We start from the raw sequence: 14,357 nt of genomic DNA, 5'->3' as shown, positions 1-14,357 counted from the left end.
TAAATTTTAGGTAGGCTTCATGCCCAACTTGGGGCTTGAAATCACAACCCTGAGATTAAGTCACAGGACTGAGCCAGCCATACACCCCTCCAAAGAGTATTTTTAATGTGTCAGTAGTTATTTTCTTTCTTTCTTTCTTTCTTTCTTTCTTTCTTTCTTTCTTTCTTTCTTTCTTTCTTTCTTTCTTTCTTTCTTTCTTTCTTTCTTTCTTTCTTTCTTTCTTTCCTTCCTTCCTTCCTTCCTTCCTTCCTTCCTTCCTTCCTTCCTTCTCTTTCTTTCTTTCTTTCTTTCTTTCTTTCTTTCTTTCTTTCTTTCTTTCTTTCTTTTTAGACTTATTTATTTATTTTAGAGTGGGGAGAGGCACAGAGGAAGAGAGAATCCCAAGCAGATTCCCTGCTGAGCCCAGAGCCGGATGCAGGGCTCAATCCCACAGCCCCAAGATCAGACCCAGAGCCAATGCCAGACCCCACAGACCCAGAGCCAACTCACTGTGCCAGTCAGGCATCCCATAATGTGTCAGTAATTCTTAAAGAATTAAAGGTTGTGGAGGTTGAGAATGTTACAGATATTCTGGTTACGCATCATTTTCTTTCTTTTTTTTTTACATATCATTTTCTACACTATATATAGCAGTTTCTTCTCAGACTAATTTCTATCTATATATCTGATACCTGTATTTCATAGGTATATGCTTTTGACTTCATTAATATCATTCCTTTTTCCTATGTTTCAGCTCTTGTGTATAGAGAACTGTAGAGGTAGAAGACTATTATTTATTTATTTATTTATTTATTTATTTATTTATTTATTTATTTATTTATTTTTGGTAGAAGACAATTTAGATGTTACCTAATTCAGTTTACAATTCACATGAAATTGCTCTCACAGTATCTTTGATAAACAGTTATCTCACTTCACTGTTTCTACTGTAATAGTGAATTAACTTTTATTGATTTGCTTTGGAAGGGATAGTCAATCCTAATTGTCTCCATATCTTCAACTCTTTTGTAATCTGGCATTGCCCTACTACTCCACTGATTAAATTGAGCTGAGCATTGGCATTTCTTTGTGGTAAAATATACAGAACTTAAAATTTATCATTTTAACCATTTTTAAGTGTACAGTTTTGTGGTATTAAGTACATTCACATTGTTCTGCAACTGTCACCACCATCCATCTCAAAACTTTTCCATCTTTTAGAAAAAAATTTTATTTTTTATTTTTTAATTATTTTTTTGAGATTTTATTCATTTATGAGAGACAGACACAGAGGGAGAAGCAGGGTCCCTGTGGGGAGCCTGATGCTGCACTTGATCCTAGGACTCAGGGATCACAACCTGATCCAAAGGCAGATGCTCAACTATGGAGCCAGCCAAGTGCCCTTCTTCTTCTTCTTCCTTCTTCCTTCTTCCTACTTCTTCATTAAAGATTTTATTTATTTATTCATAGAGACACAGGCAGAGGGAGAAGCAGGCTCCCTGCGGGGAACCTGATGTGGTACTCTGTGCCAGGACGCTTGGGATCCTGTGCTTCCACCTTGTGGCTATTGTCAGTAACACTGTTATGAACCTTGGTGTACAAGTGTCTGGTTGAGTCCCTGCTTTCTTTTTCATTTTTTCTTTTGTGTTTTTTAAGAGTTCGGCTTTTTATTATTTTTATGTTACAAGAAAATATGTTAAATAATTTAATATTATAATTGTATTGTAATTAAATATGTTAAAAACATTTTTGGTCAAATAGACCAAAGCATATGTTATCAAATAGACCAAAGCATATGTTAAAAACATTTTTGGTCAAATAGACCAAAGCTCCTCAGCTTCTTCTCTCTGTGCTTCACTTTCTTCTCAGCTGAGAGCAGTAGTGAGCCTCCTGCTGGGGCAGGCCCATCACCCTTTGACTACAGATGAGGCTCCCATGTGGACAATGGCTAAAGCCTTTGCACACAAGCCTGGTCAGAGAGGCTCAGCATTTACTTTGGCTGTGTGAATGAGAGCATTGATCTTATACTCTGTAACCGTCCCCTCATCATTGTGCAGGAGGAGAGCCCAGGAGATGCAGGTGAAAGTGTTGGGCTGGCAGCTATAAGTGCTGGGCTACCAGGATATTCGCAGGATGAAATGAGGGGGCTTTACTGCAACATGGCCTTAGCTTCCTGGGAAGGCCCAAGCACTTCAGCGGCAAATGGAGAAACAGGCTCCCTGTTTTCATTTGTTTTGGGTATATACTCAGCAGTAGAATTGCTGGATCATATGGTAATTCTGTTTGATTTTTTTGAGAAACAAAGCTGATTTTTAATTTAATTGGAAGTGCTAGTAAGATCTATAAATCTTAAACGCCCAACTCTTCCTTTTTTTTTTTTTTTTGATAGAGAAAGAAAATGTGTGCATGAGGGGTGGGGGCAGAGGGAGAGGAAGAGAGAGAATTTCAAGTAGACTCCATATCCAGCATGGAGCCTGACTCAGGGCTAGATTACACGACTCTGAGATCATGCCTTGAGCGGAAACCAAGAGTTGGATGCTTAACCAGCTAAGCCACCTAGGTGCCCCATAAGTGCCCAACTCTTGAATTTTGACAAACATATATACTCATGTAATCATTACTCAGAACAAGGTAAGCACTTTTATCACCCAGAAAGTTTCCTCATGCCCCCGTCCAATCAGTCCTCCCTTCAGTTCCCTAGGCGGAGCCCTCCTGATTTCTGTCCCCATAAATTAAATTTGTCTGTGCTTTAAGTTCATACAAGGGGAATCATATCATATGTACTACTTAGTTTTAGGTTTCTCTTCCTCAACATAAGGTTTTTCAGATTCATCCATGTTGCTATAATGTATCAGTAGCTTTTTATTTTTTAATTTTTAAGAAGTACTGTCTAATGTTCCATTGTATGACTTAATATAGTTTATCCATTCTCCTGTTGCTCAACATTTGTGTTGTTTCTAGTTTTTGACCATTATGTAAAAACGTCTGTGAACATTCATTGCCACATTTTTTTGTGTGTGGGTGGCATGTGTTTTCCTTTCTCTACAGTAAGTACCTAGGGAAAGGAATTGCTGGGTCATATATAAAGTGTATGTTTTCGCTTTATAAGACACTGCCAAAATGTATAATTGTACCCCCCCACCAGCAGTTATGAGATTCTGGTTGCTATAAATTCTTTGGTACTATCAGTCTTTTTCATATTAGACATGTTGGTAGATATGTTGTAGTATCTTATTGTGACTTTAATTTGCATTATCCTTATGACTGGTGAGGTTGAGCACTTTTTCATATACTAACTGGTCATTTCTTTGTGAAGGAAATATTCAAGGCTTTTGCCTATTTTTAAACTGCATCATTTGTTTTATGATGAATGTCTTTGTGTCTTGTCTAGAGAGTTTTACTCTTAATTGCAGACTGAGCTGTGTGCCCCTCCTCTTCTATACTGGTATTGTAGAAATTAATCTTTAGATGGAGGAGGTATTTAATTTGATTCTTGATACTGTTTTTAATAGTGTACATAAAGAACAGTGCATAAATCGTATTCGTATAGCTCAATAAATTTTCACAAGGTCGATGTATCCATCTTGATTAAGCTATAGAACATGATCAGCATCCCAGAGGCCTCCCTCATGCCCCCTAATGGTCATTACTCCTCTCAAAAGTGGTTACTTACATCCAACTTCTGTTGTGTAGATCAGTTTTGCTGTGCTTTTGAATTTAGGATCAACAATTATTCAGTGTTTGCTTAAGAAATATATTTTTCAGTGTTATATAGTATCCCACTGTTAGGCTATACCCTAGTTTATTCAGTTTACTCTTTCTGTCTTCCTTTTTCTTCCTTCTTCCTGCCTTCCAAGATTTTATTTATTTATGAGAGAGAGCGAGCGAGCAAGCGAGCGCATGCAAGGATGAGCAGGGGGAGGGGCAGAGGCAGAGGGAGAAGGAGAAGCAGGTTTCTCACTGAGCAGGGAGCCAGATGCGGGGCTTGATCCCAGGACTCTGGGATCATGACCTGAGCTGAAGGCAGCCACTTAAATGACTGAGCCACCCAGGCACCTCAGTTCAGTTTACTCTTTTTTTTTTTTTTAAGGTTTTATTTATTTATTCCTGAGAGACACAGAGAGAGAGGCAGAGACATAGGCAGAGAGAGAGGCAGGCTCCCTGCAGGGAGCCGGATATGGGACTTGATCCCAGGACCTTGGGATCACGCCCTGAGCCAAAGGCAGACACTTAACCACTCACCCTTAGTTTACTCTTGATGAACATAGGGAAACTTTCATTTTAAGATGTTATGTATGCATAATGTCACCATGACATCTTGTACATGTGATTTGAGTACATGTATGTACCTAGGAGTAGAATTGCTTGGTCACTTGGTCACAGGATATATTTAGGTTCAGTAGATATAAGCAAACAGTTTCCAAGTATGTTTATTTTATTTTTATTTTTTTTAAAGATTTTTTTTATTTTAATTTTTATTTATGATAGTCACACAGGGAGAGAGAGAGAGAGGCAGAGACACAGGCAGAGGGAGAAGCAGGCTCCATGTACCGGGAGCCTGACGTGGGATTCGATCCCGGGTCTCCAGGATCGCGCCCTGGGCCAAAGGCAGGCGCCAAACCTCTGCGCCACCCAGGGATCCCTCCAAGTATGTTTAATAATTATATATACTTATGGAATATATCTAAGTAAATCATATAAATAAAAAATATAAATACATATAGGAGGATACATACATACTCAGGCACCCCTAAAAAGGATAAAATGTAATTATTAAATTTTGATTTGAGGAAGTAAAATAGGATATGTAGTAAAACCATAATTGATCTTTTTGACTTTTTCATTCTTCCTCATCCTATTTAAGCTCATAAGAAGTAAGCAAGTTGGGTAGCAAACAATTTAAGAATAATAATTTTTTAAAAGCCAGCTTCTATTTATCTTGAGGTGAGTACTGACGTGGTCCAGTCTCCTCCTCTTTCATCATCATTTATGAACGGAATTGAGGTTTCTGCTGATCATGGGCCTGGGTGCCCTCAGATCCACATTCCACACTTTTCCCTTCTTTGCTGTGTATTATGAAGAGCCTACCCTTGCAGGCTTCTTTCCTTTCCATGCCCCTGTGTCAGCAGTTTCTGTGTCAGCAGTGTCTGGGTTAGCAAGTGGGGGGAACTGGCAGGAGATTGGAGGCCAGGAAGAAGGAGAACCCATGGCTTTCCTCTCTCTCTGCTTGGGGAAGTTGGAGGAGTGAGGTGGTCTCTGGAAGCATCTTCTGTTGCTTCAAGCCATCTTGTTTTTAGTTTCTTCCTGATAACTTCGGTCGTGGATGCTGGTGACAACACATTTCCTCCCCTTTTCCTTCCAGGTGGTAGCTTTATGCTCCCATGCTAACCTCTGATTTGTCTCACTGTTCCCTTTTGGGCCTCTCATTTCATTCATCACCACCGTTCATGCCATTGAAATCCCTATGTTTTAAATTCTCAAGTGGGGGATCCCTGGGTGGCGCAGCGGTTTGGCGCCTGCCTTTGGCCCGGGGCACGATCCTGGAGACCCGGGATCGAATCCCAGGTCAGGCTCCTGGTGCATGGAGCCTGCTTCTCCCTCTGCCTGTGTCTCTGCCTCTCTCTCTCTCTCTCTCTCTCTCTATGACTATTGTAAATAAAATTAAAAAAAAAATAAATTCTCAAGTGGTTTCCATCTTACCTTCTTAGACCCCGACTAATACAGAGCTCAAACTGATAGTAATAATGTCTTACATTTATATTTGTCTATACATTTATATTCATTTCAAGATTTGTTCTCTTTCTTTTAATTCCAGTATAGTTAGCATACAGTGTTATATTAGTTTCAGGTGTACAATATAGCTATTCAACAATTCCATATATTATTCAGGGCTCATCAAGATAAGTGTACTCTTATCCCTTTATCTACTTCCCCCATCCTTCCCCCTCCACCCATACTATCAGCTTCCTTTCTGTAGTTAAGAGTCTGTCTTTGTCTATCTTTTTCCCCCTTTGTTTTGTTTCTTAAATTACACATATAAGTAAAATCATGTGGTATTTATCTCTTTCTGACTGATTTCACTTAGCATTATACCTTCTAGATCCGTCTATGTTGTTGCAAGTGGCAAGATTTCATTCTTTTTTATGGCTGAGAAATACTCCATTACACATATACACACACACCTCACACCCCACATCTTTATCCATTCATCTCTTGATGGACGCTTAGACTGCTACCATATCTTGGCTATTGTAAATAATGCTGCCATAAACATAGGAGTGCATATCTCTTCAAATTTGTTTTTTCATATTCTTTGGGTAAATATCCAGTAGGGGGATTGCTGGATCGAAGGTTATTTCTATTTTTAACTTCTTGAGGAACCTCCAAACTGTCTGCCACAGTGGCTATACCAGTTTGCATTCCCACCAACAGTTCACAAGGGTTCCTTTTTCTCTACATCATCAGCAACACATGTTGCTTCTTTTGTGTTATTGATTCTGACAGTGTGAGGTGATCTCTCATTGTGGTTTTGATTTGCATTTCCCTGATGATGAATGAGGTTAAGCATCTTTTCATGTGTCTGTTGGCCACCTGTATGTCTTCTTTGCAGAAATGTCTGTTCTTGTCTTCTGCCCATTTTTAAATTGGATTATTTTTTTGTGTTCTAGAAGTTCTTTATATATTTTGGATATTAACCCCTTGTCAGATATGTCATTTGCAAGTGTCTTCTCCCATTTAGTAGGCTGTCTTTTGTTCGTTTCCTTTGCTGTCCAGAAGTTTATTTTGATGTAGTCCCAAAAGTTTATTTTTACTTTTGTTTTCCTTGCCTCAGTAGATTTGTCATATCTTTCAATGTCCCAAATAATATGTTGAGGCAGAAAAGTATTATAAGTCCTGTTATAATATGAGGAAATTAACATTTATTGGATGACCACTTTCAGATTTTTCGTAATTTTCCACTGAAAATTATTGAGGGAAAAATGGAGGCCCAGAGAAGCTGAATAATTTGCTATAGGTCCCGAGAAAGCTGGTACTGAATCAGGATGGGAATTCTACATAAAAACAAAACAAAACAAAACATGTGCTGTATCTCCTCATCCCAGAAGAGATCCTTTACCAAAGAAGACTTTATTTATACTTACAAAAGTCTTAGTCATTTTAGAAAATTTTTCAACTGAAAATTCAAAGCACAGTAATTTTCTGCTCAGCCTTCATATATCCAGGATGTCATTCCCTAGCATTAATCAAAATTTAATATAAAATGTGAGTTAGGGACATTACTAAGAGATTTTGGCACCTAGGGCAAATTATAAGGGAGAAGAATTCTTGCAGTTGTCATGTTTATTTGGTTATGTAATTGTTTCACATAGAAGTGTTTCTTCCTTCTGGCGTAGAAAAGCATATCCATACTTTCATAATTTTATCTTATAAATTCCATTGATATTCCCTGTTCTTGGGAGGGAGTAAGCATCATTAATTATTGTGTTCTGGCACCATTGACTCTGGGTCATAGTAAACTTTTTTCCTTCCTGTCATATTATGGATCTACAAATCTTAGGTTTCCTGTTGATGTATCTCTTAAGGTTATGGGACAGAATGATGACAAATATTTAGAAATTGTTTCCACCTGTTTTCCTGCTGTATTCTTTCTTTTACATTTTTAAAAGGGAGTATTTCAAATATGTATTAAAGTGTATAAAAACATGAACATCCGTGTACTCACTGGCCAGATTTAATAAGTGTAAACATTTAGTCATGTATAGTTTAGAGATGTGTGTGTGTGTGTGTGTGTGTGTGTGTGTGTGTGTAGAATTAAAACATTAAAGAGTTAAAGTCTCCTTTTTCTTTTTGAGAGAGAGAGTGAGAGAGAGGTGTGTGTGGAGGAGCAGAGGGAAAGAATCTTAAGCAGGCTCCACGCCTAGAACAGAGCCTGATGTGGGGCTCGATCCCAGGACCCTGAGATCATGACTTGAGCCAAAATCAGGAGTCAGATGCTTAACTGACTGAGCCACCCAAGTGCTCCTGAAGACTCCTTTTTAACTTTCCTCCCTCCCCCTTCCTCCCTACTTCTGTTGGTGTGAAGCCTTCTCTTTTTTTCCACAGAGGTTTTTCTTAATGTATTTTTACCCATATTTTTAAACTTTTAAATTCAAAAGGATAGTAACTCATTTTATGGTTTATCAGAAATTGTTTTCAGTGACTCAGTTAAAATTTTTTTTGGTCATTGTTGCCTTCTCATTCCTGGGCAGCAGTATAATGTTTTACTTGCTATTGCTAGGATTGTGTTTAACTATTTTACCTTTGATCTATCAGATGGGACATTAACTATGTTATGTTTTGTTTGTAATATTCCTGAAATATCCTTTAGAGAGTCATCTACTCACCTTCGATAACCAGGGAGAGAGAAAGGGAGAAGAGACAATGATTTTATTTTCTTCAGGCCAAGTTATGGTCTGAGAAACTGACAGGATAGGCTGCAAAAACCGAAGAGAAGTATATATTCAATGTATGATAGTAGGACAAGTATCTTTAGTTTTAAAGATCTAGACATTTTTGATGTATGATATTCTTGTGATCAGCAGCATGAAGAATTTAATGTGCTACTGCAGTAGGATTGTAGTCACATGTGAGCACAATGCTAAAGGAGAAAACCTAATAATGACTCTGTTGTCTGTCAAAATATGCTCTCCAGCTCAAGAGTTTCCAATTTTGGAGAAACAGAACTGGTTGATACATCTCCACTATATCCGGAAGGATTATGAAGCATGCAAGGTGAGTGATTGTAAAGATAGACACCGTAAGAGGCGGGCTTTGTTAGGCAACTAACAGAATGTGTCACACAGAGTTGTGGCAGTTTAAATCCCACTAATAATGTACAAATTCCTACACTGTGTGTCTCCCCACCCTTTGTGTATCAGTTAGCTTTTGCTATGATAATGCTGCTTAACAACCTCAAAATTTCAGTGGTTTCCATCAACAAACATTTAGTTATTGCCCATGGGCCTTCAGTCTGGCTGTGGGTTGCCTGGGTCTGACTGTAGGCTGGGGGTCAGGTTCAGGTGTCCTCCATGTGTCTTCTCATTTCAAGATGTGGATGAAGGAGGAGCCACTGTCTGGGACTTGTTGGTCTCTTGGTGGGGGGGCAAATGCTCAACACATCATGGTATTTATTTACCTTTTTGATCTCTGGCTAGGTTAAAAATGATATTTCATTGAGTATTATAATTCTCTTATTATGGTGAACATGATCATTATTTGTATATTTAAAAACTGTGTATTTCCTTTTTCTCTAAACTGTATCTTTGGTAACATCTATGACATAACAGTACTAAACATGCAAGATATATCCTTCATTTTGTCTTTTTGGCATTCAGAACTTTGCACGCTTCTGAAGTTGTAGTTTTAAATCTGTGGCATTTGTACCTATGGCACTGGACAGAACTAGCCATGTTTAGTACCAACATGAATCTCAGAAGGTTTCTTTCTCTCCTGTGATATTCTCTTTTTCTGGTTTCCCTTTTCCTTTTTTTGACAACTTTTTCTGTTTCCTATTTTTGGCTTCTCTTCCTCATTTATTTCTTAAGAGTTGGGGATGTTCCTAGGTCCTCTCCTTGATCCCTTTGCTCATTTCATACATTTCTTTCTGATCTTCAGATGAGTTTGAAACCTGATGCTTCACAGGCATTTCAAATTTAGCTTTTCTGTAGCTGAATTTATCTGCTTTCCTCCAACCCTGTTCCTTCTCCTGTACTCTTTCGCAGGAATAGATACCATCTTTCGCCCATCTGTCTGTGTCAGAATCCCCTGATTCATTTTCCCTAGTATATTATAGATAATCAGTAAGTTCTGGAGATCCTTGTCTACTGTCTCTTGAAATTGTCCACTTTATTCTCTCTCCGTGCTTTAGTTAATTCTCATCATTTTTGTTTAAATTACTGTAAGAATTCTTACACCAATCCTGCCTCCTTTCAATCTGTTTTCAACAGTGCTCCAAAAATGACTTTTCTATAAAGCAAATAGAATTGGGTTACTTCCTGCTTACAGAGCTTACAAACTTTTCAACTTCTTTATGGCTCTCAACTTCTTTAGCTTGGACTTGGAAGCCCTTTTCTCCCTCCTTTAGCCACCTCAGTTTCTCCTCCAACCCCTGTCAACACAGGATTTTAAAACTGTTGACTCCAGAAAGCCTTCCTTGAATCTCTAAGTTGACTCAGGTGCTTGTTCTCTGAACTCCTGTCTCATACTGAGTTTAGCCTGTCACGGGAGGAAGGTAGAGCCTGTATTTTGCCATCAGAGAGCACCTGGCATCTACAGTAATGCCTAGCAATCTTTTCACGTTTTCTTTAGCTTGCCTAGATTCTAGATAAGGGTTGGGAAACTCTTTTTGTAAGGGGCCAGATGGTAAATATTTTGGGCTTTATAGGCCACAGTCTCTGTTTCATACTCTTCATCTTATTTTTTTTATAACCCTTTAAAAATGTGAAAACTACTCTTAGCATGAGAGCTTTACAAAAACAAACTGTGTAGCTCAGATTTGGCCTGTGCGCCATTGTTTGCTGACCCTTGTTCTATAAGCAGCCATAAGAGAGTTGAAATTTAAAAAAAATTCCAAACGAACATTATTAGTAATTATTTGTATTCTAGATTTCTTACATATGCTCCTTGACCATGTCTACTTTTTTCTTTCTTTTTTAAAAATTTTAACTTAAATTCAATTCAGTTGACATATACTGTATTATTTGTTTTATTTATTAAAGAGAGAGCAAGCATAAGCAGGTAGGGAGGGGCAGAGGAAGATGGAAAAGCAGATTCCCCATTGAGCAGGAAGCCAGATGTGGATCTTAATCCTAGGACCCTGGGATCATGACCTGAGGTGACAGCAGACATCCAACCGACTGAGCCACACAGACACTGCATCTGTTTTGTTTCTTAAATTCCAGAGATGAGTGAAATCATACGATAATTGTCTTTCTCTGTCTAATTTTGCTTAGCATAATACTGTCTAGTTCCATCCACGTCGTTGCAAATGGCAAGACTTCATTCTTTTTGAGACTACTATTCCATTGTATACAAATACCACATCTTCTTTATTCTTTGATCTGTCGATGGACATCTGGGGTCTTTCTGTAGTTTGGCTATTGTGGACATTGCTGCTATAAACATTGGGGAGCATGTGCCCCTTTGAATGACTGTATCCTTTGGATAAATACCCAGTAGTGCAATTGCTGGGCCTTAGGGTAGCTCTATTTTTAACTTCCATACTGTTTTCCGGAGTGGCTGCACCAGCTTGCATTCCTACCAACCGTGTAAGAGGATACCCCTTCCTCCACATCCTCACCAACATCTGTTGTTTACGGAGATGTTCATTTTAGCCATTCTGAACGATTGTAAGCTGGTATCTCGTTGTGGCTTTGATTTATATTTCCCTGATGCTGAATGATGTTGAGCAGTTTTTCACGTGTCTGTTGGCCATTTGTATGTCTTATTTGGAGAAATGTCTGTTCCTGTCTTCTCCAGATTTCTTAACTGGACTTTTTGTGTTTTGGGTGTTGAGTTTGATAAGTTCTTTATAGATTTGGGATACCAGCCCTTTATCTGATAAGACATTTGCAAATATCTTCTCCCATTCTGTAGGTTGCCTTTTTTGACTGTTTCATTTGTTGTGCAAAAGCTTTTTATCCTGATGAAGTCCCAATAGTTCACTTTTGCTTTTATTTTCCTTGCTTTTATACAGTAGGCTAGCAAGAAGTTGCTGCAGCTGAGGTCAGAGAGGTTGCTGCCTGCGTTCTCCTGTAGGATTTTGATAGATTCCTGCCTCATAGCCCACGTCTACCTTTTCTTAAAAACATTTCAAGACATTGAACTATTACTCAGAAGTATATTTCTTCCTCTTTTAGGCTGTTATCAAAGAGCAACTTCAGGAGACTCAGGGCTTATGTGAATATGCTATCTATGTCCAAGGTAAGATATATATATTTCTTCTCTTCTTGTTAGAGAAATGCATACTTTGTCTAGGTTCTAAAAGAAGAGCAAACTACTTAGGAAACATTTTATTTTTTTATTTTTATATTTTTTTTTTTATGAAACACTTTAAATTCAAATGTTCTGCAAAGGTCTTATTCAGTATTACATTGTTTGAAATCAACATAATTCTTGTGTGGGATTTGACCTCAGGAATGACTAGTTTTATTAAAAGTTGCTGCTGTCCTTCCCCCATTTATCTAGTGTCTGGCTAGTGTTTTCAGAGTGAATGTTAGGGTCCCTGCTTCAGGCAGCAGCTTCAAGCCCAGAAGGGGCTTCTGGAAAGGCTCCTTGTAGTCAGGCTAAGAGAGATTAGGAAAGGCTTGAGGAATTTTTATAAGGGTGGTAGGATGAAGGGAAGAAGCCTAGAGGTACAGAGGATAAAGCAGAGAACAGATGAAATTTATCAAAAACCAAATATAGGAACCACTGACTGAAATTTTACCCTTTGGCATCTTTAGTTTTTCTAGGAATTTTCCTTTTGATTCTTTGATGTAAATGAATGGTTTTGTTTACTATTTATTGGATTGATAGCCTTCAGATTAATATATAATTTTGTGACATAATTGGTATACAAATTTGTGACATACTGACACACCTAGTGCTCCTTTTTCACCAATATTACAAGTTCCAGACTTTCAGTGCCTCATAATACTTAAACATGTCAATTCTTCTGAAAACTTAAGCCTAGGGAGAATGGCCGATTTGTATTGGTTCCTATACTGAAAACCAAGTCTGAAATATTAGTGCACTTGCAGCCAGAATCTCCTTGATTGCCTTTTCCCTGTTTGCGTGTTCTCAGGAAACAGCCAGACGGATGTCTGAATTATCATGATAAATAGAGTGTTTGATGGGGAAGCCCAGGAATATCCTTATTATGAAGAACTTGTGGGATAATTTGCAAGGCAGCTGATTATCCACGTGGTGGATGCTGGGAATGGAGGAGTAGGTGGCTCTGAGATACCTTCTTAGAAAAAGTTTTAGATTGTCAACAATTTTGCTACTTGTTTCAGCCTACCTGAGGTCCTATCTGATTGTGTTAAAAATACAGTTATCCAAAGGATTCCTTTGGTATGATTTAAGTTCCTCTTCTTCAGTTTTTCTGATATGAGACTGTTCTCCCCAGAACGTGATGATTTATTTCTGTGTTTTCTGTCTCTTGGCAGCATTAATATTTCGCCTGGAAGGAAATATCCAAGAGTCCCTAGAACTCTTTCAGACATGTGCTGTTCTCAGCCCTCAGTGTGCTGATAACCTCAAACAGGTGGCCAGATCTTTGTGAGTATTTGCTGCCTGCAAGCCCTGGGGCATTCACAGAGAACCACGTAAATTGCGTTCTCAGGCGCAGTGGCTGCTTCTGGCAGCCTGACCAGCCTGCAGATACAGAGAGGGATAGTTGCTCCATAGAGATACTGGGATCCACTTTGAAGAGTGGACTACTTTTGAAATTTGAGAAAATGAGTTATCAAGTATGAAGGAACTGAGTATTTCAAACAGCGTATAGTGTAGAGGGATGAGGGAACACTGATACTGTTTATCATATAAATAGTGATATCTTGTTACCTCGATCCCCTCTCTTACTGGCAACCCATAGAATTCTTTTCATCTGCTATTCTAACACTTACTAAAATGCTTGACATAGTTAAGTTTTAGTAAGTGTGTGTCGAGTGGATGCCCTGACACTTCCTGGATGCAGTCAACCTCCAGTCTTTATAAACAGTTAGGTACGCTGATAGTTTTTCTACTCCAGAGCCATAAAGTATCCCACGGGGTCTCTAGCCCCACTTTCTTACCTATTGTCATCCATTCTTGTGCCGTCTTTGCATAGAGCCTGGATTGCCTGTGCCTCTCTTCAGAATCGGGATCTGATATCAAGGCAAGAGATTTAGTCTTGGAAGGGAAGGGCATGTAGATGGTGATGAATGCTTGCTTAACAGGCAAATATACTTTGACTTGTTTCTTTTTTGTTCTACATTTGTGGTATGTTGCAGAAAATAAATCACGGAAGACTTTCACTAAAATCAGCATAGAGTGAGACCAAGACTGTGGGCCAGCTATCAGTGCAGCCCCTACCAAAAGAGCTTCTGTTGTTGATAAATACCAACCTCATTGGCCAAAGCAGCACAGCCAGCTGATAGGGAAGAGGCTTCCAGAATTTTCTCCCAGATGGAATATGGGTCAAATGAGGGGACTAGTGGAGTTAGTCCTGTAAAAGCTTTGAGTTAATAGTTACAGAAAGTGTTATCTTTTCCACAGGTTTCTTTTGGGAAAACATAAAGCTGCCATTGAAGTATATAATGAAGCAGCTAAACTTAACCAGAAGGATTGGGTAAGTGGAGAACTTTGTTCTTTGTTAT

The 14,357-nt window shown here is 38.6% G+C and overlaps 1 protein-coding gene across 2 annotated transcripts in view; it reads left to right on the top strand.

The window, feature by feature from the left end:
- The window catches only part of BBS4 (Bardet-Biedl syndrome 4), a 57,437-nt gene that overhangs the window by 27,453 nt on the left and 15,627 nt on the right, over positions 1-14,357 (top strand). For both annotated transcript variants that reach the window (XM_055320212.1, XM_055320211.1), the window contains exons 3-6: positions 8,672-8,751; positions 11,877-11,940; positions 13,167-13,278; positions 14,257-14,329. In XM_055320212.1, coding sequence (XP_055176187.1) covers positions 8,672-8,751; positions 11,877-11,940; positions 13,167-13,278; positions 14,257-14,329 — 329 coding nt within the window. The remainder of the gene's footprint in view (positions 1-8,671; positions 8,752-11,876; positions 11,941-13,166; positions 13,279-14,256; positions 14,330-14,357) is intronic.

This window comes from Nyctereutes procyonoides, unplaced genomic scaffold (assembly GCF_905146905.1).
Source record: "Nyctereutes procyonoides isolate TBG_1078 unplaced genomic scaffold, NYPRO_anot_genome, whole genome shotgun sequence".
NCBI classification, from domain to species: Eukaryota; Metazoa; Chordata; class Mammalia; order Carnivora; family Canidae; genus Nyctereutes; species Nyctereutes procyonoides.
The sequence above is the reverse complement of the archived record's forward strand: the minus strand, read 5'-3'. Positions and strand labels throughout refer to the sequence as shown.